The 23,357-nt window shown below is 45.5% G+C and overlaps 1 protein-coding gene across 4 annotated transcripts in view; it reads right to left on the reverse strand.

The window, feature by feature from the left end:
• CIT (citron rho-interacting serine/threonine kinase) overlaps positions 1 to 23,357 on the reverse strand; it is a 1,315,032-nt gene that overhangs the window by 525,049 nt on the left and 766,626 nt on the right. For 2 of the 4 annotated variants that reach the window (XM_078667654.1, XM_078667653.1), the window contains exons 29-30: positions 13,100 to 13,240; positions 5,930 to 6,037 (exon numbers count right to left, since the gene is read on the reverse strand). In XM_078667654.1, coding sequence (XP_078523780.1) covers positions 5,930 to 6,037; positions 13,100 to 13,240 — 249 coding nt within the window. Of the gene's footprint in view, positions 1 to 5,917; positions 6,038 to 13,099; positions 13,241 to 23,357 lie in introns of all 4 variants that reach the window. The other 2 variants (XM_078667652.1, XM_078667651.1) reach the window with 1 other exon arrangement.

Consider the following 23,357-nt stretch of genomic DNA (forward strand, 5'->3'; position numbering starts at 1 on the left):
AATAATACCTTCATCAGAATGTTACATTATTCACACCAGACCAGCAATGCCACTGATTGTTGGGTGTGTGGTCGACTCCCCCCTTTCCAGACACCGAAGGGAGTTCTGCCACTCTTTCCTTATCCATTTTCACATAATGGTTCGTGTGGAGTATGGTCCACGTTAACGTCATCTTCAAATGATATGTCCCTTCTGAACAGTACATGTTTTCCAGACAAGCAAGGTCTTCCCCACAGAACCGGGTTAGATCTAGAAAATGAAGTGTATAATTTAGGTAATTATTCTTCGAATTTTATGGTCCTGAATGTTCAGTCTGATCCTACTCCAGACTTACCTGCTATTTCAGTACTACCAGTCAAAGGCGAATTATGTGTCAGAAATAATGGTTCCGTACATGTAGGACATAGTGATTGTACTACTATTGTCAAGTACAGTGACAGTGGGAAATCTATTTTCAAAGCTTCACGTCATTCTTATTTTGTTTGTGGTCAGACCGCATATGTTCGTCTGCCCCTCGATTGGGAGGGAACCTGTTACATTGCCTTCCTACTGCCACCAGTTTTCCTAGCCCCATCTGATTATCATAGAAACACACATCTAGTACACATTAGACATAGAAGGGAGATCGAGTCCCCGATTGTCGATCAAACTGAAACTGCTCTAGAACAGTATACAGACTTCAATAAAGGATTCTTCTTCTTTATAGGCCCTATCCAGAATAGTAAGCTAATCCGTAGGTTAACCAGAACCCTTGAAGCAGTAGTGAATGAGACTGCCTCTGCTCTAGGTAACTTAACCGAGGAGCAATCTGCTATGAGATTTGTCGTGCTCCAAAATCGTCTCGTTCTTGACGTCATACTGGCCGATAGAGGAGGAGCATGTAGAGTCATCGGATCTAGTTGCTGCATTTTCATTCCTAATAACGCGCCGTCTGTTTATTCAGCTATAACCAGACTTCATAAAATTGCCCATCAGTTACACCAAGATCCAGGCACCTGGACATGGTCCGGTTGGTTCTGGAGTATAATTTCTGCCTGGGGATGGAAAGTATTGTCATTTCTAGGTATTGCAGTAGCGATCATATTCAGTTGCTGCCTCTGTATACAATGTGGCCCTGCGATTTGCGGCATTTGTGCTACCTCTTGTATTCCTCGTCCCAAGTCCCGTCCTAAGTCCCGTTCCAAGACAGTTCGAGACGAGCAAATGATACTGTATGAAATGATAGATGGTATCATGAATATTGATGTTTCCTGATGGAAACGTAGTGACAAGGAGGGAATGTGGAAAAGTAAATTTTGCCATGTTCTGTGTCCCTACGTGTTCCCCACCCTATGCTATATGTGCATGATTAATATGCATATGTATTCCCTTATGATCAATTAAAGACGCAATTACAGTTGTGTCCAACTCTAGTATGCCAGTTCCCGGTTTTCGTGAATACAACGAATATCAGGCCTATGTAAAGCTGCGTTGCCACGTTTCTCAGTGTGCACGTTATTTCATTGTAAAGTCCCCGTTCCTAGGCCTCAAAAGGGCCCGGACACCAGATTCAGCTCCAGTCTCCTGAGCCCTCGCTGAGGAGCGATACAGCCCCCACCTGTATTCCTGACCCTTCACTTACTTCCTGCCTCACAGTGCCCGGCTCGTCCTGGCTCTGCCTGCCAGTCTGCCAAGAGCATGTTATGATTCTAGTTATCAGTCCAGCCCTCCTTCCCTGCATTCCTAAACTACTGAATCACATCAATAGTTTCAGTCATCGTCTAGCCTTTACGTCTCCATGTAAGAGAAATACTGTATTAATGGTCATTTAATATTCCTCAACACGCACTACATATAGAATTATGCATGCACCAGTCTTAGTGTCTGTTAGCCTTTACCCTGATAACTTTTGGATTCTATCAACATGTTCTCTAAACATCAGATACTAGATAGTGTTTAGGTACATGTCGCTCTGACTCTCCAGACTTTAGTCTCTGCTCCTAGCGCAGAAGTCATAGCCCCCAGCTTCTCCTAGTAACACGTCATTGCCAGCTTGCGCGCACCACTAGGTCAGAGGTCCCGGCTCCTTAGGTAGCCCCCTCCATGTTTCCGCCCCATTTATGACATATTCTGTTACGTTTACATCACATGTCTATGTTCACGCCTCTCGTTACACCTACTTTCAGCCTTATCTTTCGCGACCGCTACAGGCCCTGCCCACTGCTCCGCCTGCTGTATCTACTGTAATGCAATTGTTTTAGTATATATACTTGTGTACTGTTATTAAAGGGCAGCGCGCTCATTCCAGATCTTGCCCGTGCAGGTTGTCCTGTTCCTGTCCTTTATGCTGTATTAAACCTGCATACTCCTACTACCTCGAATCTTGACTCTTATTTTTTTGAGCTATCTGTTATTGTTATATCCAGTCAAAAATAGAGGTATTATTTATTTATTTACCACACTCCTGGAGAATCTCTCCAAAGTCTTGGCGATCTTCTTTGGGTATCTTTTCTTTGAAGCGTTCCAGAGAGTCCCATAATGCTCTATCATAACGTGCCAACATAGCCGACCCACTTGAAACTTTCAAAAACACCTCTGCAGAGCTGCAAACTATTCTACCCCAAGAGTCCTGGGCTCTGCTCTCTTTATCCAGAGGGACTGTGGAAGATGAAGCCACTGCATGGGACTTCTTAGCAGCCGCAATTATCACCAAATCTGGTGGAGGATTTGACCTGAGAAACAGGGGATCTTGTTCTGCAGGTTTGTACTTCTTTAAGATCCTTGCTGGGGCTGTTTTGACTGTCGCAGGAGTAAGAACAACATCTGTGACGGGTTGCAGAAGACCAGGAACTAATGGCAGCAAAGTTCTTGATGCGGATCTCTGATGTATCAAAAATAATAGATGACGATGTCTGAGGTGTAGACATTTCTATATTCAACTTTTGTGCCCCTGTAGACAGAACATCATGAAAGGTGTTGATGTCGTCAACAGGTGAAATTCTGGAGGGTGGACTGTCCGTCAGAGTTGGAGAATAATCCCTCTTGGAGGAATGGGTTGAGGAAGAAGACCAGGAAGGAGATCTTCGTCTCCTATGACGTTGAGAAGAGGATCTTCGTGGAGGAGATTGATCTCTCTGGCGGCCCCTGGATGGAGTGGTGGGTGATCGGTCAACTGCCTGCACCAGCCGAGCCAGAGGGGATCTATGCAGAGGGCTTGAATAGTCCAAGGTCTGTTGAACCTGTGAAGATTCTTTCTGCCAATGCTGAACCGTGAAAAGCCAACTAGGCGAGAGATGCACTGAGGGAGATCTGTGTACTTCCTCTTGTTGCGTAGGTGGAGTCGTGATCTGCAGGGTAGATTTTTGCACCCTTCGCTATGGGGACGGAGAAGATGAACTTCTCGACATAGAGATGACTTGTGGTGATCCTGCAGCCGAAACTGATGGTTCCGAATGGTCTTTTGAAGAAGAATGGAGTCTTCTTGAGGTCGAATGGTGTGACAACGACAACAATGAATGTCTTGACGTCGATCAACTATGCGCCACTAAGACCTATGAGTCCAATGAAGGAGATTTCTGCTTGGTTTCGGTTGTGCATGCGTCAACGTCGACCGACATTCCGTCGTCATAGACTTGTGTTTTGACGTTGGAAGGGTAGTACCCAACAACGTACCATGTCTTGACGTTGAACATGGGGAAGGTGTTGGAGAAAACCTTGACGTCTACCCTCTCAATGCCGCCGATCTAGGTCTCGACCTTGAGCGCCGTCTTGTGGGCTGCAATGGAGGAGTCTTTCTTGACGCAGTCTTTTCTCGTCGCTGATGATCTTGACCTCGAGCGTATTGATGGCTACGACGGAGGATCTGTTTTGCCATTGAATCCTTTGACGTCGTTGATGGTCTAGACCTCGACGTTAACCGCCGCCTGGTTGATGGCAACGGAGGGCTGTGCCTCGACGTCGAATGGGGTATAGACGGCGACGACAGAGAGCAGTGCCTCGACGTTGGGAGGTCCTGCACCGACAGAGAACGACTCCTCGACGCTGACCGATGCCCAGTTGATGGTGGCGGAGGGACCGTTGTTGACATAACTCTATGTCTGTAAGACTTCGACGATGACCGATGTTCTCTCGACGGTGAGCCTGCCGTCAATGGGAGTGTCATCAACGTTTTCTTCGCTGGTGGAGGCATTCTCTGTGCCACGCCCGACGCCGATGAAGAGCAGGCTGTTACCTTGCTTCAGGAAGATGATCTAGGTCTCTTCTTTTCCTGCCTCACAGGATACCGGCCTCTAGAGGTGGAAGCTTTACCTTTTTCAGAGAGTCCACAAAGGCGAATCCTTTCCCTCTCCTTGAGAGTCCGTCTTGACATAGACTGACAGTGTTGACAAGTCTCAGGGGCATGAGAATCCAGAAGGCAAAGGATACAGATAGAGTGTGAGTCTGTTTTGGCCTTCTTGCCACAGGAAGGGCAGGGATCAAACAGGAAGGTATTTCAGGTAAAAATATATATTATTTATATATGTGCAAAGTCTACATTTCACAGCATTGTTTCACCTTAAAGTTGGTGTATGTAAGGCTGCATTGTTTGTGTTTTCTACCAAACATGATATATATATATATAATATTTTTATATATTTTCCGGGGTCTTAGTGCATGGGCGGGAATATTCAGTGCTTATGACTTTGATGAGGATACCCTGGAAGAGAATTCATGTTTCACAGCAAGATAAATACAATTTAATGTGGGTGTGATTTACTTCCCTAATCTTTGGAAATGAGCTCAGAGTGCACTTCAATGATTGACAACACATTCTGATGATGTAAAATATACAAACAAATCTCACTTTTGTGCTTCTGTTATGGAAAATAGTCCCAAGCAGAGAGAAAGGTGCATATGGTTGTTGAAGTCTGAGAGATACATTACTGGTAGCAATGTCACAAATAATGCACCACCACCACAGAATTCATGGATTGCTCTGGAACTGGAATTAAAACACTTGGTAAAAACAAGCACATTCACAGATACTGTTTATTTCTTGTTTTTACTGTGAACCTCTTTGGCAAAGTGTTGGAGGAAAATTAAGTGAGTGAATACTTGAGGACAATGTTTATCTCCTAAAAATGGGCAGATTCATTAATTGTACATAGAAATCTACAGAGCTAGTTGTCTTTAAAACATTTCCTCTTCCCAATATTGGCTTTGAGCTTTGAAGTGCCATAAAGGGACCTTGATCATAGTATTTCTCATTCAATAGGATTCCATACCATATGGCTGTTTCTTCCTGACTGGGGTGAAATTTGTCTTTCCAAACCTGTACGCTCTACTTTTTGTACCACAGTTTTGTTTAGAAACAAGTCTTCCCTTCCACTTCATACATTTACTTCAATGGTGTCCTTCTGTTTCCTTACTACCATCAGTTCAATTTCTTGGGAGGACCCCAAAGTCAACTTCCTCTCCTGTCTTTTTTCCAGTAGGAATTATTCTGTATGCTCTTTCAGGTAGTCTTCATTTACTCTCCATTCTCTCCTCCCTTTTCTTTGGGAGGTCTTCCTATGCTCTGTCTCTCCCTTTCCCTCTTCTGGGTAGGCTACCTCCATCTTCCCTGTACTCTAAGTTCTTCAGCAGCACCATTATCTAACTCTCCACCAAGGTTCTTCAGGTGGTCACCCTGCACGCTTTCTTTCATCCTCCTTGTCTTCACTAGGCACCCAGTATTTTATTTTCTGTCCTTTCTTTAGCTGGTCACCCCATACTTTACTCTTCCCACTTTTATCCACATGGTCACCTGGTGCATGCTCCAAACCCCTCTTTCTTTCAGTTAATCTGGTCTTATTTTCTCTTCTCCCTCCCTTTTCACCTGTTCGACCCCAGGAAATGGATAACCCAGTCCATGCCCACTAGCCTTGTCCATTTTTAGTCAGTAGCATTATTCTCTCACCTCTGCGCTCACCTTTTTCTTCTTGGTGGGCTGGTCCATCTTTGCTTGTAAGAAATCAATGAGCTTAGTTTGTTGGGAAATGGTCCCTTCCATTTTCACCTTCTCATGAGAATAAAGAGCCTGCAATTCATAAAAAAAACCCATCATTTCCAGACCAAGATTTTATGTTTGTAGCCAAGCCCTGGATAACCATGATCAGTAACAAATGTTGGTAGGGGATAGACAGCAGACAAAGTGTGACCACATATGCCACTTCTAGCAGTACCTATTAATAAGTGGTACCTTTTAACCCAAAGATGCCACCTGTGGCATATGCCTCTTTCCCACTTCTGTGCACAGCTCTCACTGGTGAGTTGAGCTTTCTCATTGTGATATCTCCAGTTTGGCTTCCTCTCCAACTAAAAATACTTCAAGTATAATACTTCTCTTTCCTCAAGAACGTATTATTATTATATTTAAGTTTATAGAGCGCACAGCTACCAGGAGGTTTCGCACAATCTTGTGGGGGACCTGCCCGTCCAGTTATTTAAATTTTCTTGTGCAGAGGCGAAGCCATTCTCAGAGTGCACTACTAAATTAAATACATATTTCATTAATTCCAGAAACACGCTTTCTGTAAAAAACTGATGTCATCGTGGATTTGATTTATTGTCTAAAGGCAATCTTGGTTGACCCGGTCTGTTGATGGGTAGAAGGTGGCTTACACTGTTGAATTTCAAGGCTATCCTGGGCACCACTGAAATCAAAATGTACAGTTGCTAATACTAGCCCACCTCTAACTGGGTTGAGGCAAACAGATTGTGATAGTCTTTTCTTCACACCAACAACCTAATCTCCCCCACCCCACCCAAAAATGAATAAAATAAATTTTATGGAGCATAGAAGTATGCAACTAAAAAAAATAGGGTGGGTGTGGTGATGAAAAAAAGGGGGTAAGTGGAGGAATTCTGGAATCTGATTTGATTCACTTTGTGAACTGAACTTAAAAGAGGCTGGTGTGGCATGGTCAAGGTTGCTTCACTTGCATTTCCCTGTGCCCAGGTTGGTTCTCTAAATACATAAGGTATTAGGAGAAGGTGTCAAGCTACAATTGTCTTGCTTGATCTATGAAGCTCCACCTTGTTGAACTCTATACATTTGCTCTGTCTGAGTAAGTCCCATAACGTACACCAATTAACAAAACAGCGCTAGATGCCTAGCTTGCGGGTTCTGGTGCATCTCATCTATAATATGGACATTATTTGTTCCCCGGAAAGGAATGTGGCTGTTTTTACTGAATTTAAAGTTTACAAGAACAGATATTCTGCAAAAATATATTCCCCTTACAGTTGCCATTTACGGCAAACTAAGATTTTGGTACAAGAGTTTTTTTTTTATACATTTATTTATTTTTACAAAGCTGTGCTCTGTGTAAAATTAATTGTAAATCGCTAGTGGTATAATTGATTTCCTCTGTAAGAGAGGTAACCCAGATCTTTCAGATATATTTATTTTTTAGTTTTATAAAGTGCGAACCAGACCCGTGAGGGTATAAGAGCGCTTTACACGATTGACAGGTGGTAAAAACAGTCTTAAGACGGGTGTATACAATTGGGATAGGAAAAGGTAGATGCATTATACAAGGAAAGAAATAATAGGCAGTAACATATACAGTTGGGATACAAACAGGTAGGGACATTATGAGAAAACTGCTGTCAAAATTCCCGGGTGGGATGCCCAGAAGTGCCGGGTAGGTATTGATAGAGCAAGCTTCGCATCGCGACTTGCTCGAGTCATGAACCTCGCCCGTGTGTAATCAATTAATACATTTTGTACGTCTTACTAATCTTTTATTTTTATATTCGAACGAAGTAGAGGAAGCTTGCGTATGTGTATTTCTAATACAACTAATCCGTGTTCCTAAACATGGCCGCCGATTGGAAAATTGCTTCTGCGCATGCGTCAGTCACACTCACGTGACCTGACGTAGTTATAAGTTTGGTGGGAAAGGGTGCGCATGCGTAATACACAGCTTTCGTGAATAACGTGGTGATGCTCTTGTGAGTGTGTATATGTTGCTAACATTTAAACTGCATAGTATATTTTTATACTGATAAGTTTAAAGTACAAAACCAATGATGTGTTTTTCATACCGTCACTTCTATGTTTTAATTTGTTTTCGCTTACTTTTCATGTATCCTCGACTCGGAGGGGTGCTGGGCTGGGGAGTCCATCTTGGAGGGTATTTCTGCGCAGAATCGCTAGAAGCTGCCATGGCATTGAACTCAGGCCAAAGAAGGTTGATGCCAGAGCCACCCTGGGAAAGGGCACCTTCACCCAGCAGAAGCATCATGATTATGTTCTATTGTATCGAAATGTATTCTTTTCATTGTATTCTGTGCGACTTTCTCATGGGAACCCCAATCTCGCTAGGCGGTACCCAGAGATGCAAAGTAGGCCTCCAAATAGTCTATTCTGATTGGTGTGTTACCCAAACCCTACCTTAGGACCAATCCAAATTGAGGGATTCTGACACTTTGCAACATTGGGGGGTGGTACACCGTCCCAAAACAGTATATCTACCCTGGGTTCACCTAGGGAAAACCGTCCGACTTGTCTGGTTTAGCTGACCAGTCACTGACCCAACGCACTCAATAGGTGACTGAAGATACAGAGTACTGCGGAGCACTCTGTCCGAAATTGACCATAGACTAAGGTTTTACTAAACCTTAAAGTGCTGGCGGAGCACTTTGCTGGGAGTTCGCTGACCCAATCGGGGTCTTGATCGATAGCTGCAGAGAGGGTAGAGCGAAGGCGTTGCTTCCGAACTGCGGGTGCTGGTCCTGTCCTGAGGGTTCCTGTCCTGAGGGTCCTGTCCTGATCCTAATCTGGTCTTCCTTGAGGGGTTCCTGTCCTTAACTGACCCGTGGCCAGGGTTTGGTTTCCACACCAGTCTAGGTAAATATCACTCTGAAAACTCTGAATCTTGCACCTTTCTGAATTTCTGTCTTTTGCTTCAATAAAGACATACCTTTGCATATGTAAATTTTCCATGCTTTGCCGCAACCATTGAATCAAAGTCATTTGCATTTGTTTCGTAACGTGTTCCTATGTTACCCTACCTGTTAGAAATTATATTTTGCATTGCAGTTTGTCATTTCCTGATATGGTCTAGAACCTCCTTACTTAAACTGTCTAAAGAACTTTTGCCTTAAGGCATAGCGTGTCTCTCTTCATAGACTCTCCTATAGATATAAATGTCCCGAACTCCTGTCTCATTTTTCTCTGAGATAATTCTAGAATACTAGTCCTAATCGAAGCCTATCCCATCTTTAGTGATTCATCTTAAAACGTTCTAATTCCTGATCCTTCATTTTAAGTGTGTCCTGGTTCCATTAGTTTATAAATGGTTGCACTGACTTATTTGCTATTCAGCTATGTACTTTCTGTTATTCTGATTATCGATTGCTTAATTACTGTGAATTTGATGATTTCTGAATTTTACTAAATTAGATAAAGACTTTAAAACTTCCAGTTGTCCGTGGTCATTTTACAAAGATTATTGAATGTTATTTGTTGGGTTTGTATTTTGCTGCCTTTCCTTTTACAGCTAGCTCCCTGATCCATTGTGGTCATAGGTACCCGCGTCGGTGGATGGTAAGTCGGGTACGCTGAAGAATAACAAAAGGAACTCACAAATATTTGATAGTAGACTGTGAGGTCATCCGATCAATGTATATGGTGATTTGAAATATATGGGCCCGAAGCCGGAAGTGGCGAAATTATTGGTCGGGTGACCCGCGCGCTCTATCAGTATCATCCAGAAGAACCATATTGGAAGGAGAAACAAAATCGCGTTAGGAGGGGAATTTGCCCATAAGGAAAGTTTTGGCTTCCTTTTTAAAATGTGCCAAAGGTGGAAGTCTTCTGATAGTGGGCGGGAGTGAGTTCCATATTCTTGGGGCGGCCTCAGAGAAGACCCGATTGTACTTTTTTTCCCGCAAGCGTGCTGGTTTGAGCAAAAGGTCTCTGGCGGATCGTGAGTTTCTGGCTCCTCCGTATATCACGAGTTTCTGGCCAAGAAACGCTGGGGAATTGGAGCATAGAGCCCTGAGAGTGATGCAAGCCAGCTTAAGTTGGATTCTGGCCTCGAGAGGAAGCCAGTTTAGAGCTTTGAGGTGGGGAGAGATATGGTCAAATTGCTTTAAACCTGTTTATGAGTCTGGCGGCGGCGTAGAGGCAGGCTTTCAATGGAGCCAAAGAGTTCTTGAGTAGCGCACCCATATTCTAGTCTGGAGATGACTAGTGCCTGGGTTGCCATTTTTAGGTTGGGGGTGTCGAGGAAAGGTTTCAGGTGCTTAGGTAGCTCAGGTGAAATCTGACAGTTTTGGCCATCGAGTTGATATGGCCACGCATATTTAAGTTGCAGTCTAGGGTTATTCCCAGGGATTTAGCAGAGTCCACAATGGTAGGAGGGCAGTTTAACGCTGTGATAGCCTTGATCCATTCCTGAATGTCTGAATTGGTTTTGGGTGGGGAGATAAGGCCAAATTCAGTTTTTTTGTGTTAAGTTTAAGCTGGTTAGAGGTGAGCCAATGCACAGTCAGCTTCAAGGCCTCATTCAGGGAGTGAATGTCCTCCGGAGAAGAGATTTTAATGCAGATCTGTGCGTCTTCCGCATACATGTGCTAGGCGATGTTGGCAGTGCGTAGCGCCTCTGTGAGCAGTTCAAGGGGAAGAGGGTAGGGGACAAGGTTGATCCTTGGGGGACTCCAACCGTGATCGGAGAGGGAGCGGAATAAGTTACCGTTGATTAGGATTCTCTGTGAGCGATTCTGGAGGAAGGACTCAAACCATTCAAGAACGGTGCCATACATATCCCATCTGGAGTTTGAAGCGTAACAGGAAAGTTTTGTGGTCGACCTATCTAACACCAAGGATAGGTCTGAGAGGATTAGGAGACAGGTTCTGCCTTGGTCAAGGGCTTGGAGGGCATCATCCACGATGTGGAGGAGGGTGTTTATGTGCTGTGTTCAGGTCTGAACCCCGATTGGAAGTCATCAAATAGGTGGAACTTGGTAATGTGTTGGCTCAACTGCTGCTCCAGCGTAGGTTTTTTAAAGATGGAGACGACTTGTCCGGCTTTGAGAGAGTCGGGTGTCGATCCCTGTAGTCAGCGCTTTAAATGGAAAAAAATAAGTGCAGGAATTCTCGAAATTGAGATGTGGACTAGCGAGCGGGGCTTGGGGCGGAGCTATGGGCAGCGAAAAGGGATCCGGCCAGGGGCAGTTCTATGCACTTCATGGAGCCTAAGTGGACACTGTGCAGGCGCACAAACCTCATTGAGCTCAAAGGGCTTTAGCCACCCCCTCCCCATCCCCCCAGCCCCCCCTCCTTTCGTGTGTGGCAGCCCGGGCTAAGACATCTTCCCATGCACACCCTAAGGAAGAATGAATTAAAAACTGTAGACCTGTCATTCAACGGCTAGACAGAGCATGCCATGTAGTATCCCTGATGAATCAAAGCCTGGCGGCTCAGCCTCGTGCACACCCATCTCTCCCCCTCTCTCCACCTGCTAATCCCTGCCCTCTCCCTCAATCCGCTCAGCACTTCCGTCCTCTGCCTGAGGACTGACTCACGGTGACAGCAGCTCAACGGGTTAAGCGCCCGCTGCTCGTGTGTGCACAGCCTTCAGTCCCTAATGACCTGTCCTGTTGTTTACCAAGCAAAGTAAGCGCTAAGGTATTAATTGCGATCCTTCCCCAAGTTTCATCCCTTTACTTCATTCACCAAAGAAAGGCAGGCTCAGGAAGTTTGAGTTTTCGAGCCCGGGCTGAGACAGCTCCCAGGCACACACACAGCTGCCTCGCACCAGAGTACTTCACAGGTCTTTAGAAGACCATTTGCTTGCTAACGAGACTTTGTTCTTTTTCTCCCCCCCTTTCTTAGAGCCTCTGCATCTCCACTCCCACTCTGACTATTGCTGGGAGAATTAGCCAACCCTCACCCCACCTCCCCCCCAGATCTGGCTCTAGTTGCGCCTTTGGCACTGTATCAGTAATTACAGTGTGAGTCAGCCCCCTCCCAAACTTCCTGATAACACTGAATGAATGCCTTCTGAAGGCCGTAAAATTAACACTTTGTAAAGGGATATTAGCACTCGATCCGAGTGTTTCATGTAAACGGATCCACTCCTTGTCAGTGTTGCACTTAACTTTGAAAAAAACAATTTCACTGAGCTTGGCTCATATCCCCATGAGTACCGGTACTCTCTTAGGACAAAGAGAAGTTCCGGTACTTGAGCGCCGAAAATTTAGAAGTGCCGGTACTCAGTACCGGCCCATTTAAAACACTGCCTGTAGTAGGAATGCGTTGATTATTGCAGTCCAAGAAGGGATGATCACCTGAGTGGCGGCGGCTAGGCAGTTAGAAGGGAGAGGATCATTGTAGTGATTGTTCAGGTTTAAGGAAGATAGAATTTTCGAGACAGAGTATTTGTCATAGACTTTAAAGTTGGACCAGAGCGCTAGGTTTTTGGGTGAAGTGTGGGAGGGCAGTGCAGAGAGAAGAGGTAAAGCAGGCGTAGTTTGCGAGAGCATTGCGGAATTGAGTTAGTTTCCTAGGGCAGTGTTTTTGTCACAAAAGAAGGAGGAAAATTCCTCGCATGATATTAGAAATGTAGGGGTTTCTTTGGAGGTTTTAGCCAGTTTGTTAGATTGATGTTCGTTAGATTGATGTTAGCTACCATATTTGACAAACCCTAGCAATGAAGAGAAGAGCATTATACTGGAGGATTTCCTTTGCAATGTCAGGTTACCTGCGTTCTAAAGAAAAAGATTTTAGAAATCTTGTGCGGTTTTTCGCAATGTAAATGCCTACAGATGTGCGTGACATTTTATTAGATGTCTGGGATCAAATCCCTTATATATGCAATGGTAGTTAGGAACCATAACACAGAGTTGGGAGAGAACCCTAAAGAATTAAGCATTAATTAGAACAGGAATGTTCAACGCAAAACCAGGGACGGATCCTTGCCAGGTTTTATGGATAACAAAATAAAAACATGCACACAATGGCTAGATTGAACACCCCGTATGTTAAGGAAGAATTCATGGGCATGTGAATGGTCTTGCTGACCTGTTTCTATAACAGGGAATGCATTTCTCTGGCAGGCAGGATAATGTATTTATCCCATATTCTCACCTGCATATTTTCCAGCTGATACTCAAGATCGCTCCTTTCAGTCTTCAGAAGATCTGCTCGATCCAGAGCCTCTTGAAGGCCTTGCGTCAAACGAAAGATGTGGTTTTTCTGTAGATCCATTTGCTGTTGCAATTTGGCTTGCTGTCATCAAAAGGAAGAAAAAGGCTTAAAAAGCAGTTTTACAGCAGATTAGATTCATAAATATCTCACTAATTATTAAAAAAAAATATTTGTATTCTGTTTTAGAGGCAAAACGAAGGGTTAAAGACTTGTTTATGAACAACCAAAAGTTTGTACTTTTACGACAGTCTAAGCATAACAAATAGTTTAGGCAGCTTGACGGTAGTGGTATGGAATTTGATATTTACACTAAAGAAGCAAATGGGTTAAACGACTTCTAGAATGTCCTAATAGTGGCAGTTGTGAACCCTAAAAGACAACAATGGCCAAAGCTAATGTCATTCAACTCTTCTTTCTGAGCTCCTACTTTGAAGCTCAATGGAGTGAGGTGCTGCTGAAGGGGGGAGGGAGGGAGGAGCGAGGGGAGGAGGGGGGGTGGAGGAGGGCAGAGGGAGGAGGGAGGGAGGGAGGTAGGGAGGGAGGGAGGAGGGAGGAGGGGGAGAGAGGGAGAGAGGGAGAGAGGGAGAGAGGGAGAGAGGGAGAGAGGGAGAGAGGGAGAGAGGGAGAGAGGGAGAGAGAGAGAGAGAGAGAGAGAGAGAGAGAGAGAGAGAGAGAGAGAGAGAGAGAGAGAGAGAGAGAGAAAATTCACATTTCATTTCCACTAGATGTCACAATGCTTTCAATATTAACATTTCAGTATCATCCATGTCTTAGAAAGAAAATTGCAATGGCATTTAGCACACACAAAGTTTCAATAGCTTCGGTGAAAGTCCCTTCGATTTGATAACGCACATTTTATCTTGACTAAAAATAATCTAAAGAAATAGTCATTGCTTAACTGATGCAAGACTACAGAGTCACCGGAGAGATGAGTTGGCCTCATGACTTGCATTAAGGGAGGAGTGACTTGCTCAACTTCTCTGTTCAAGAGAAACAAACAGACTGCCACAATCCCACCCTGCAAAACTGGCATGAAACTAGAAACTGGGCTAGGAGTCTTTCAAGCAAAAAAGGAGTTGGTCCTAGGCCCTTGGCTCGTGGGCACGTAAAACCATTTTACTGAATCATGACCAATTAATCTGGCTTGAAGGAGCTGCCTGGTATCAGGTAAAACATGGTCTTTCGAGTAGCCCTGCTGCATTCATGAAGTCATGACAACTTTAATTGACCTCATAAACCTAAAGAACAAGTAACTTACCTTTGGTAACAAGTTATCTGGTAGAGACTATCTAGCTCCAGATTCCTTACCTTTGAATTTCCCCAGGCATCAGGCAGGATCCGGAAACCTTTGCTGAGCAATACCCCTTGCACGTGACGTCCTTTGACTCCATTCGGCTCCATGTGATATCAGGGTGTCATGATGTCGCAGTGCCTATATATGCGCCACCCAGGCGCACGGACGTCAGTACTTTTTGTTTTTTCCACGCCAGAAACGCAGAGCCACAAAGTGATTGACGTAATTGTGTGCAAAACTAGGGCCCTGAAATGGGAGTAACCCTAGACCTACTACATCAGCCCGCAAAGCGGGGAGGCATGGGTGGGGCTGTAAGGAATCTGCGTTACCGAAGGTAAGTAACTTGTTCACCTGATAGAGACTTTTAGCTGCAGATTCCTTACCTTTGAATCAGATACCCGAGACATACCATCCCGGCGGTGGGTTGTGGACTCATGACCTAGAGTAAGAAGTCTTGCAGAACTGAACGGGAAAAGTGCCCAACACTGCTCACTTGACCATCAAGACAAAGTTTTGCGAACCTGTGCAATGATGCCCACGTCACTTCCTGACAGATGTCTTGGACTGGGACACCCTGAACTAAGGACATAGTCGCAGCCTTTCCCACGGTGGAGTGGGCTCTTAAACGCTCAGGGGGCTGCTTCTTTGCCAAGGCATAACAGATTTTAATGCAGAGAAAAACCCAGTGAGAGATGGTTCTTTTCTGCACTGCCTTCCCTTCTTTGCTTCTAAATACCCCACAAAGAGTTGGTCATCCACCCGGAACTCTTTTGTGCGATCACGGTAGAACGACAACGCTCTTTTTGCGTCCATATGGTGGAAATGCTCCTCTTCCTTAGAGGGATGTGGGGGCGCAAGAAGGTTGGCAAAGTAATGGATTGGGCCAGATGAAACGGGGTTACAGCCTTTGGTAAAAATGATGCCCTGGTGCGTAGCACCACTTTGTCCGAAAAGGACATAAGGAGGCAAGCTGGATAACGCATGCAATTCACTCACACTTAGGGTCAATGTAATCGCCACTAAGAAGGCTGTTTTGATGGTCAACAGCCAGAGGGGACAATTATGCAAAGGCAAGAAAGAAAGGCACATCAGGTAAGTGAGGACCAAATTAGGGTCCTATTGTGGCATAATAAAGGGCGTGTGTGGAAACAAGTGAGCCAGCCCTTTAAGAAATCTATTTACAACAGAAGATTTAAAGAGAAAAGGCTGGTCTGGCAGCTGCAAAAAAGCAGACCGAGCATACCCTTGAGAGTTTCCAAAGCAGAACCCTACTTGGCAAGAGTTAAAATGAATAAAAGGACCGTAGAAATAGAAGCAGAAAGATGATCAATGGACCTTTCTATACAGTATAATACACATTTCTGGCAACGGCAGGTGTATACCGACTTAGTGGAGGGCCGCCTCGTTGCCAGAATAACATTACAGACTTCAGGAGGAGGGTTAAAAGCCATCAACTGCCGCCGAATCTCCACGCATGGAGGCGCAGAGTTGACCGGTTCGGGTGGAGAACCCTCCCCTGCTGCTGCGACAGAAGATCCTCTTGAAGGGGCAGCCTGATTGGAGGATCAATACTCATTCTCAGTAGCTCTGGATACAAGACTCTCCTTGCACAGTCCGGAGCCACCAGAATGACTTGGGCCCAGTCGCTCCTGATCTTCTTCAGAACCCTGGGCAGGAGCAGTATGGGTGGAAAGGCGTATAATAGGCCTGAGCTCCACTCGCGACAAAACGTCGCCGAGCGATAGCCTCCTTGGAAACTCCAGCGCGCCATATTGCTGACATTGTGCGTTCTCTTCGGAGGCGAACACATCTAACCAAGGTTCTCCCCACTGTTGAAAGAGACCTTGCACCACCTCCGGCTGGTGATGCCATTCGTGTTCCGGCAGTCATCGTCCGCCCTGGCGTTCGCAGAACCTGCCAGGTGTTGAACCGGCAGGGTTATGCCCTGCTGTTCCAGCCATGTCCAGAGACGCAGGACCTCTCGACAGAGGGTCCAAGACCCCACCACGCCTTGCTTGTTGCAGTACCACATGGCAGTAATGTTGTCCATGAACACCTGCACCAATTTCCCCTTGACAGAGGGAAGAAATGCTTTCAATGCCAAGCGAATTGCTCGGAACTCCGACAAGTTTGTGTGGAGCCCCGTCTCCGTCGGAGACCAGTGACCCCTGATCTCCATCTCTCCCATTTGGCTGCCCCATACCAGAAGTGATGCATCCGTCACAATCGTGAAATATGGTTGGGGAAGTGAGAGAGGTCTGCTGTTGACCCAATCTCGATTTGTTAACCACCACTGCAGATCCTGCGCAGTTCCTTCCGAGATCTGAACCACGTCAGTGAGATCTCCCCGATGCTGTGCCCATTGGAACTTCAAGTCCCACTGCAGAACCCGCATACGCCATCTCGCGTGTCTTACCAACAGGATGCAGGAGGCCATGATGCCCAACAGCCTCAGAGTCAGTCTCACCCAAATCCAGGATAGAGGCTGAAATATCGGAATCATAGCCTGAATAGCCTGGACTCGCTGCTCGGGAGGATAAGCCCGAAACTGCACTGTGTCCAGAACAGCTCTGATGAAAGGGAGCGTCTGTGAAGGAGTTGGGTGTGACTTCGGCACGTTTATAGGGAACCCCAGAGAATGCAGGAGGTTCGCCGTAGTCTGAAGGTGGGAGACGACTGTCTGAGGCAAGCCCGCCTTCAACAGCCAGTCGAGGTAAGTGAAGACTGACGCCCCTAACCTGTGCAGTTGAACTGCAACCACCGCCATCACCTTGCTGAACACCGGAGGGGCACTGGTAAGGCAGAAGGGGAGCACGGTAAACTGAAAGTGCTCACGGCCCACCTTGAACTGCAGGTAATGCCTGTCACCCGGCAGGATGGGAATATGAAAATACGCATCCTGCAGGTCCAACGCTACCATCCAGTCCTCTTGGTCTATGGCAGACAAGACCTGAGCGAAAGTGAGCATTTTGAATTTCTCCTTTTTGAGGAAGAGATTGACGGCCCAAAAATCTAAAATGGGCGGTAGCCCTTGATCTTCTTCGGAATCAGAAAGTAGAGGGAATAACATCCACTGCCTACTTCTGAAACTGGGACCCTTTCTATAGCTCCAAAAGAGCTGTAACTTCCTCTTGGAGCAGCTTTAAATGATCCTCCGCCAGCCGTTCTTGACTCGGCAGAATAGGAGGAGGAAAAGAAAGGAAAGGAAGAGAATAGCCCTCGTGGACAATCTGCAAGGCCCACTTTTCTGATGTTATAGATCTCCAGCAGGGGATATGATGACAAATTCTCCCACCCACTGGAGTAGTATGGTCCCTTAGAATCAGCCTAGGAGTGCTTGGAGGCTGGGGCTGCTGGGGGTAGTGTGGTAGACGACTTCTTGCCTAGGACGGAATGTACCTCGTCCACATCCACGCACGGCTTGGGTAGTCTGTGCGGGACGGTGGCTAGGATAGGGGTGACGTGGCTAGAAACCCCTTCCGTTGCCATGAAAGAGGCGAAAGAAAGACTGGCCACAGAGTGGAGGAGAGGCCCAAGGATCTGGCCGTAACTCAAGAGTTCTTCAAGCTGACCAGGGCAGAGTCTGCCTTTTTCCCATAAAAGTGAGTTCCATCACAGGGCATGTCCGTCAAATTGGCTTGGACAATCCCCGAGAAGCCAGTTGTACGAATCAAGGCTACCATCGTTGAAATCGGCCTGCCAGCGAATCGGTCGTATCTAATCCACACTGTAGGACGAATTTTGCTGCATCTCACCTGTCCTCGACAGCTTGGGAGAGACCAGCCCAGGCCTCATCCGGGACTTGTGGCAGCACCTGCGCAACCATCTCCCAAAGAGAGTGGGATAAACGGCCCAATAAGCATGCAGTATTCACCGACAGCAATGCCAGACTGGAGGATGAAAACATCTTATTCCCAAATGAGTCCAGTCTCTTGGATTCCCTATCCGGAGGTGCAGAAGGGAATGCGCCCTGGGAAGTAGAGGCCTGCACAGCCACAAACTTTCTGGGGTGGGGTGTTGGCTGAGGAACATTGGGTTACCCGAGCTGGGTGTTGGCGGCGTGCAACCGTCTTATTCACAGGAGCCCCTGTGCTAGGCTTGACCATGTTCGGAGAAGGACATCCGTAAGTGCCTCATTAAAAGGCAATAGGGTTTCAGAGGTGAAAGACCCAGGTTGAAGCACTTCGATGAGGAGATCAGTCCTGACCTGCAGTGATGGCAGCTCCAGTCTAAGGACCTCAGCAGCCCTCTTAAACACCTTGACATAGGACGCCCCTACTCCGTAGCCACTGAAGGCGGAGAGTACTCAGACCACTGGCTTCCCCAAGTTCCCCAAACCAGTCCATTGTATCCTAAGAGACATCCTGGTTCTCTAGTGGGTCTCCAGGCTCCTCTCATTCCTCTCCTGTGCAAAGGACGTCCACAAAGTGCTTAGGCGACAACATAGAACCCCTGGATTCTGTTGACGTCGGATTCGACATCGGAATCTGCGTCACTCTACGCCATTCCGGCTCTGTGTTGTCGGGGATGAGGATGGGGCTTGCGTCGCCGCAGGCACCAACTTCAGATGAGACGCCGGGGAGGTCACGTTGAGATGACCAGCGTCGACCCGGATCCAGAATTGGATCCCTAAGGCCCCACCAGCCCATCTAACCCCGTGGGGTCCTAGGGCTCACCAGTGGGGTCATTCCACTAAAATACTCTGTGCATGGCCTCATAAAACTCCTTTATTTGAGGGAAGTCGCTCGGGCTCCCGGAAAGGGGGGAGGCACGAAGTAGACTCTGGCTCTGCAGAACCGCACCTAGAACGCCAGTGCTCCTTACCTTTTTTCGACAGATGCCAACTGAGGTGAAGATGAAGTCTGCTTGGACTTCTTCTTCTTCTTGTGCCTCTTCCCCGAGTGTCCAGATGACCTCGAATAGGAGGAAGAGGACTTAGAGCTCCATTTGCGGTCCCGCTACCACCTCTTCCTCGAACTGGACCGTGACCTCCTCACAGTCTCGCTTGACGGTGTCGACTGCCGTGCCATGAGCAACTTCAATGGTCGCTCTTTCAAGGTCTTCGAGGCCATCGCCCTACAGTCTGAACACGACTTTGAATCGTGGTCGCGTACAAGACACCACAGACATACACAGTGGGGTTCGGTGACCGACATCATGCGGGAACGAGTCCTGCATGGTTTAACACCTGTCCTAAACTACATACCTCGCACACGAAGTCGTATTCTCAAAACTTTTGACAAAAGTCGAGAAAAAGCCTGCCAAAAAGTGGTAAAGGGTAGCTCTTCCTGGATCGGCGTTTAACTGGTGCTGAAAGAAAAGAACTGACGTCCGCTCGCCTGGGTGGCGACTGAATAGGCACCATGACGTCATAACCGACGGCGACGTGACGCAGAGCAGAATGGAGCCACCCGACTTCGCGCGCAAAGGGCATTGCTCAGCAAAAGTTTCTAGATCCACCCTGACGCCTGGCAAATTCAAAGGTAAGGAATCTGCAGCTAGAAGTCTCTACCAGATTTAATATCTATCTCCTATATGGCACAATGTCACATCCTTTTAAGAAGCAATCATCACCCCTCACCTTCAGAAACCTGTTGTAGAATTCCAGATGCTGTCCAACTACTGTCCAATCTAAAAACTCCATATACAAGAAAAATGCTGGTCATAGAAATCACCAAACATCAGCAAGGTTGCCCAGTTTCTCCTTAACATCTCATGAGGTGATTACACGATCAACCACACAATTCTTCTATTAGCTAAAGGGATGGGAAGTTGTTTCAATGACAGCCCAAGGGTGGATTTGTTTGTTTCTTCACAACTGAAGTGAGTAGACCTATACGTATTGGCTTTTCCAGTTTTATCTTCTGTGAAACTCCAGATTTAGAAGGATGACACAGATATACTACATTTGAGAAATCAGGATGGAGAAGTCCACAAGCATTGTGGAGCAACTTTTATCCCAATGGATCAAAAGCTAAAGTTGAAATCACTGGAGGGACTGCAAAAAAGGCACCTTCTTTCAACTGACTATCTAATCTGGGCCCCCTTCCATTTCTTCCCTAAACATCAGAAATTTGGGCCCAATTTTTCATTTGAATCTTAAATTCAACCCACAAATCAGAGTTGTGGTCAAGGCAACTAACTTTAAACTCTCCCTCCTTCGGGGTCAACTCACACTCCTGTCTGTGGATCACCAAATAAGGCTTAGATGATGCAGCAAGGACTGCCTGCATGACTGGCGTAACATATACCCCAGCCATTAAAATCATCCCCAGACAGAAAAAAGTGCAAAACTGCAGCCAGAACGTCTCATCACTTATAAAAGTGGGACCGTATTAGGACAACCTGAAAACTCTTTATTGGCTCCTATTGAACTGACAGGCATCATGCCCAAAGCTTACTTGGTGAAAGGTCATACTGGGCGTACAAGATCTGGTATGCCACTGTTCTCCATCAAGAAATTTGCACATCTAATCAAATAAGTGTTTTGGAGACAAAAGTATGGATGACAATCTTTGGGGTTCCTAAATTATGGAAAAACCTAAGTCCCTACCTCTGAACAGAATCCTGCTACCTTCATGTCAAGAAACACCTGAAAAATGAACTTTTCAATCTACAAAGCAGTGACTGAAGATTCTCTGATTTGAGTTAATCCATGCATCCAACTATACTTTACATCCTGCACTTACATTTCTTAATTAACATGACTATTTTGTTTTTCAGCCAGTGCTTGATATGGGGTCTTGTGACATATAGATCTTAAATAAAACTTCCAAAAACATGGAGAAAGATGAAGGTGAAAAGCAGCAAAAAGAAATCCATTAACAGAGTAATGGGGCAGTGCCTTTGATTGTACTTTGCTTTGTGTCTCAGTACAGAAACGTCTAAAATGAACAGTTATAGGGAAAGTTTTCATCCCCACCTCCTTGGGGCAGGATAGCCATACACTGAGAATAGAAAGAGCACGTAAGAGCATGATTTAGATTGAAAGCATAAATCCCACTGTGGAAAACCATTAAGAATCAGAAAAGCAGCTGCGAGATTTGGGGGATTGATTAGCATTTGTGCATGGTCAAGGTTGATGATCTTAGTTGATCCTCCGCACTTTTTTCAGTGTTGACTGATCCTCTTCAAGAAACTCAAATGTTAGTGTTGCATTCACAGAGTAATGTACAAATATCTTTTACATTTTCAGCATATTTAATCTTAGTGAAGATCAGATACCAACCAAATATTCTGAAAGGTAAAATGTACCTCTGATCCTTTACTCTAATGCAGCATGGTCCACTTTTCTGTATGGTTCCTATTGCATGTGAAGTAGACTGGATTATGAGTTACTTATGCTCACCTGGCTTTTCTCTTTTTTAATCACATGCGGGTGAATTAAGTTCTTGCTAGCCATATTTGGGTCCTACTAACTTATTTTCCTCTACTGCACACACAGTAGGACCCACACAAAGAAGCAGATCACACAGCATCAGTGTACAGCACAGGTACAGTGGCACATTTTGCCATATGAAGCAAACACTAACTTACAAAGCTATTGCACCCAGGAACAGCAACGCCAAGTGATTTTAAATATTCCTCTATTAAACACATACAGAAAGTATACCAGTGGCTGCCATATTTGTATGAGTTCTGATGAACTCACATCATTGCTGTCAGATTCACTCAAGGTGACCTGTTCATCAATCCTGAGTCAGAGATACTGGTCAGGCAGGTCACAGGTGAGGTTCTTCATCAATTACAAGCAAACACTAATCCAAAACCCTGATCGATTCCACAGAGCGATACTTGAACTAAAAAGAAGTCAGAGGCTATTGGCCCCAATAAAGCTGTTTGGCCAAAGGCTCTTGTTCCCCAGAAATACCACAAAGCTAGAGACAACATGTAGATAGGTACACTCAACCAATCAGGACACAACATGCACACCACACGTAGTGATTCAAGTACTCCGCACACCTGATTTACAACCAAGACTCTGGATTGGAATGTAGAGAACATTTTATTGTACCTCATGAACTGCACACATTGACAACCAAAATGTTGTACATCGAGAAATTTTGAGCAGATGCATTCTGTCCCGGCTATCCCAGCTGCAGCGTTTAATTAAACCAATGTGTTCCTGTTTTGCCACATCCCTCCTGTTTTTCATTTATTTAAGGTAAAATCATAACTAAGCAACAACAAACAAACCATAGTTCTGGTCATTCATACTTGAACCAGTGTAGCTGTGGGCTCTCAACCCACATTCTTCTTAAGCTTAACAGGTCACATACTACAACATAGACACACTACTAACACAGACACAGCAGCAGTAGTAGTCTGTCCCTGAGAAGGCAACGTTCATCCTACTTCAGGCATGCCAGTAAATTCTGAAGCCCAGTGCACCTTATCCGTAGCTTACTCCGATTTGTACCCTCCCAACCAGGTGGCGCCACGTTTTATTTATTTCAGTTATTATATCATTTGTTTACCATGGTGCACACAACTTTCAGATTTTGCAGCGACATTAAATATAAAATTAAAATAAATACATTATTGTGCAGCCTGAATTTTCATCTACAAAAGGCATACCAGTAGCCACCCCACAAGAGGCAACCAAAATGTTTCCCATGTTAGACATGTTTAACCAACTCAAATATGGCCACCTAACAAATAGTTTACATGTTGTCTACTTCAGACACACTAAACCATGGATGGTCACCTAACCCTCAAATTATCCCTTCAGTATTCATGCCCCAACAATTTTCTGGAACAGTTATCCTTGATATACCCAATAACATCTACACCCGATTGGCATTAGAAGAGTTCTTTGAGTTCCTGTAAGCATAACATAAAGTTTGCCTGTAGCTCTTATGATATCCCACCAAGTACACTGATACGGCATCTCACTTCAGGTAA

Source organism: Lissotriton helveticus, chromosome 11 (assembly GCF_964261635.1).
Source record: "Lissotriton helveticus chromosome 11, aLisHel1.1, whole genome shotgun sequence".
In the NCBI taxonomy this organism is placed as follows: Eukaryota; Metazoa; Chordata; class Amphibia; order Caudata; family Salamandridae; genus Lissotriton; species Lissotriton helveticus.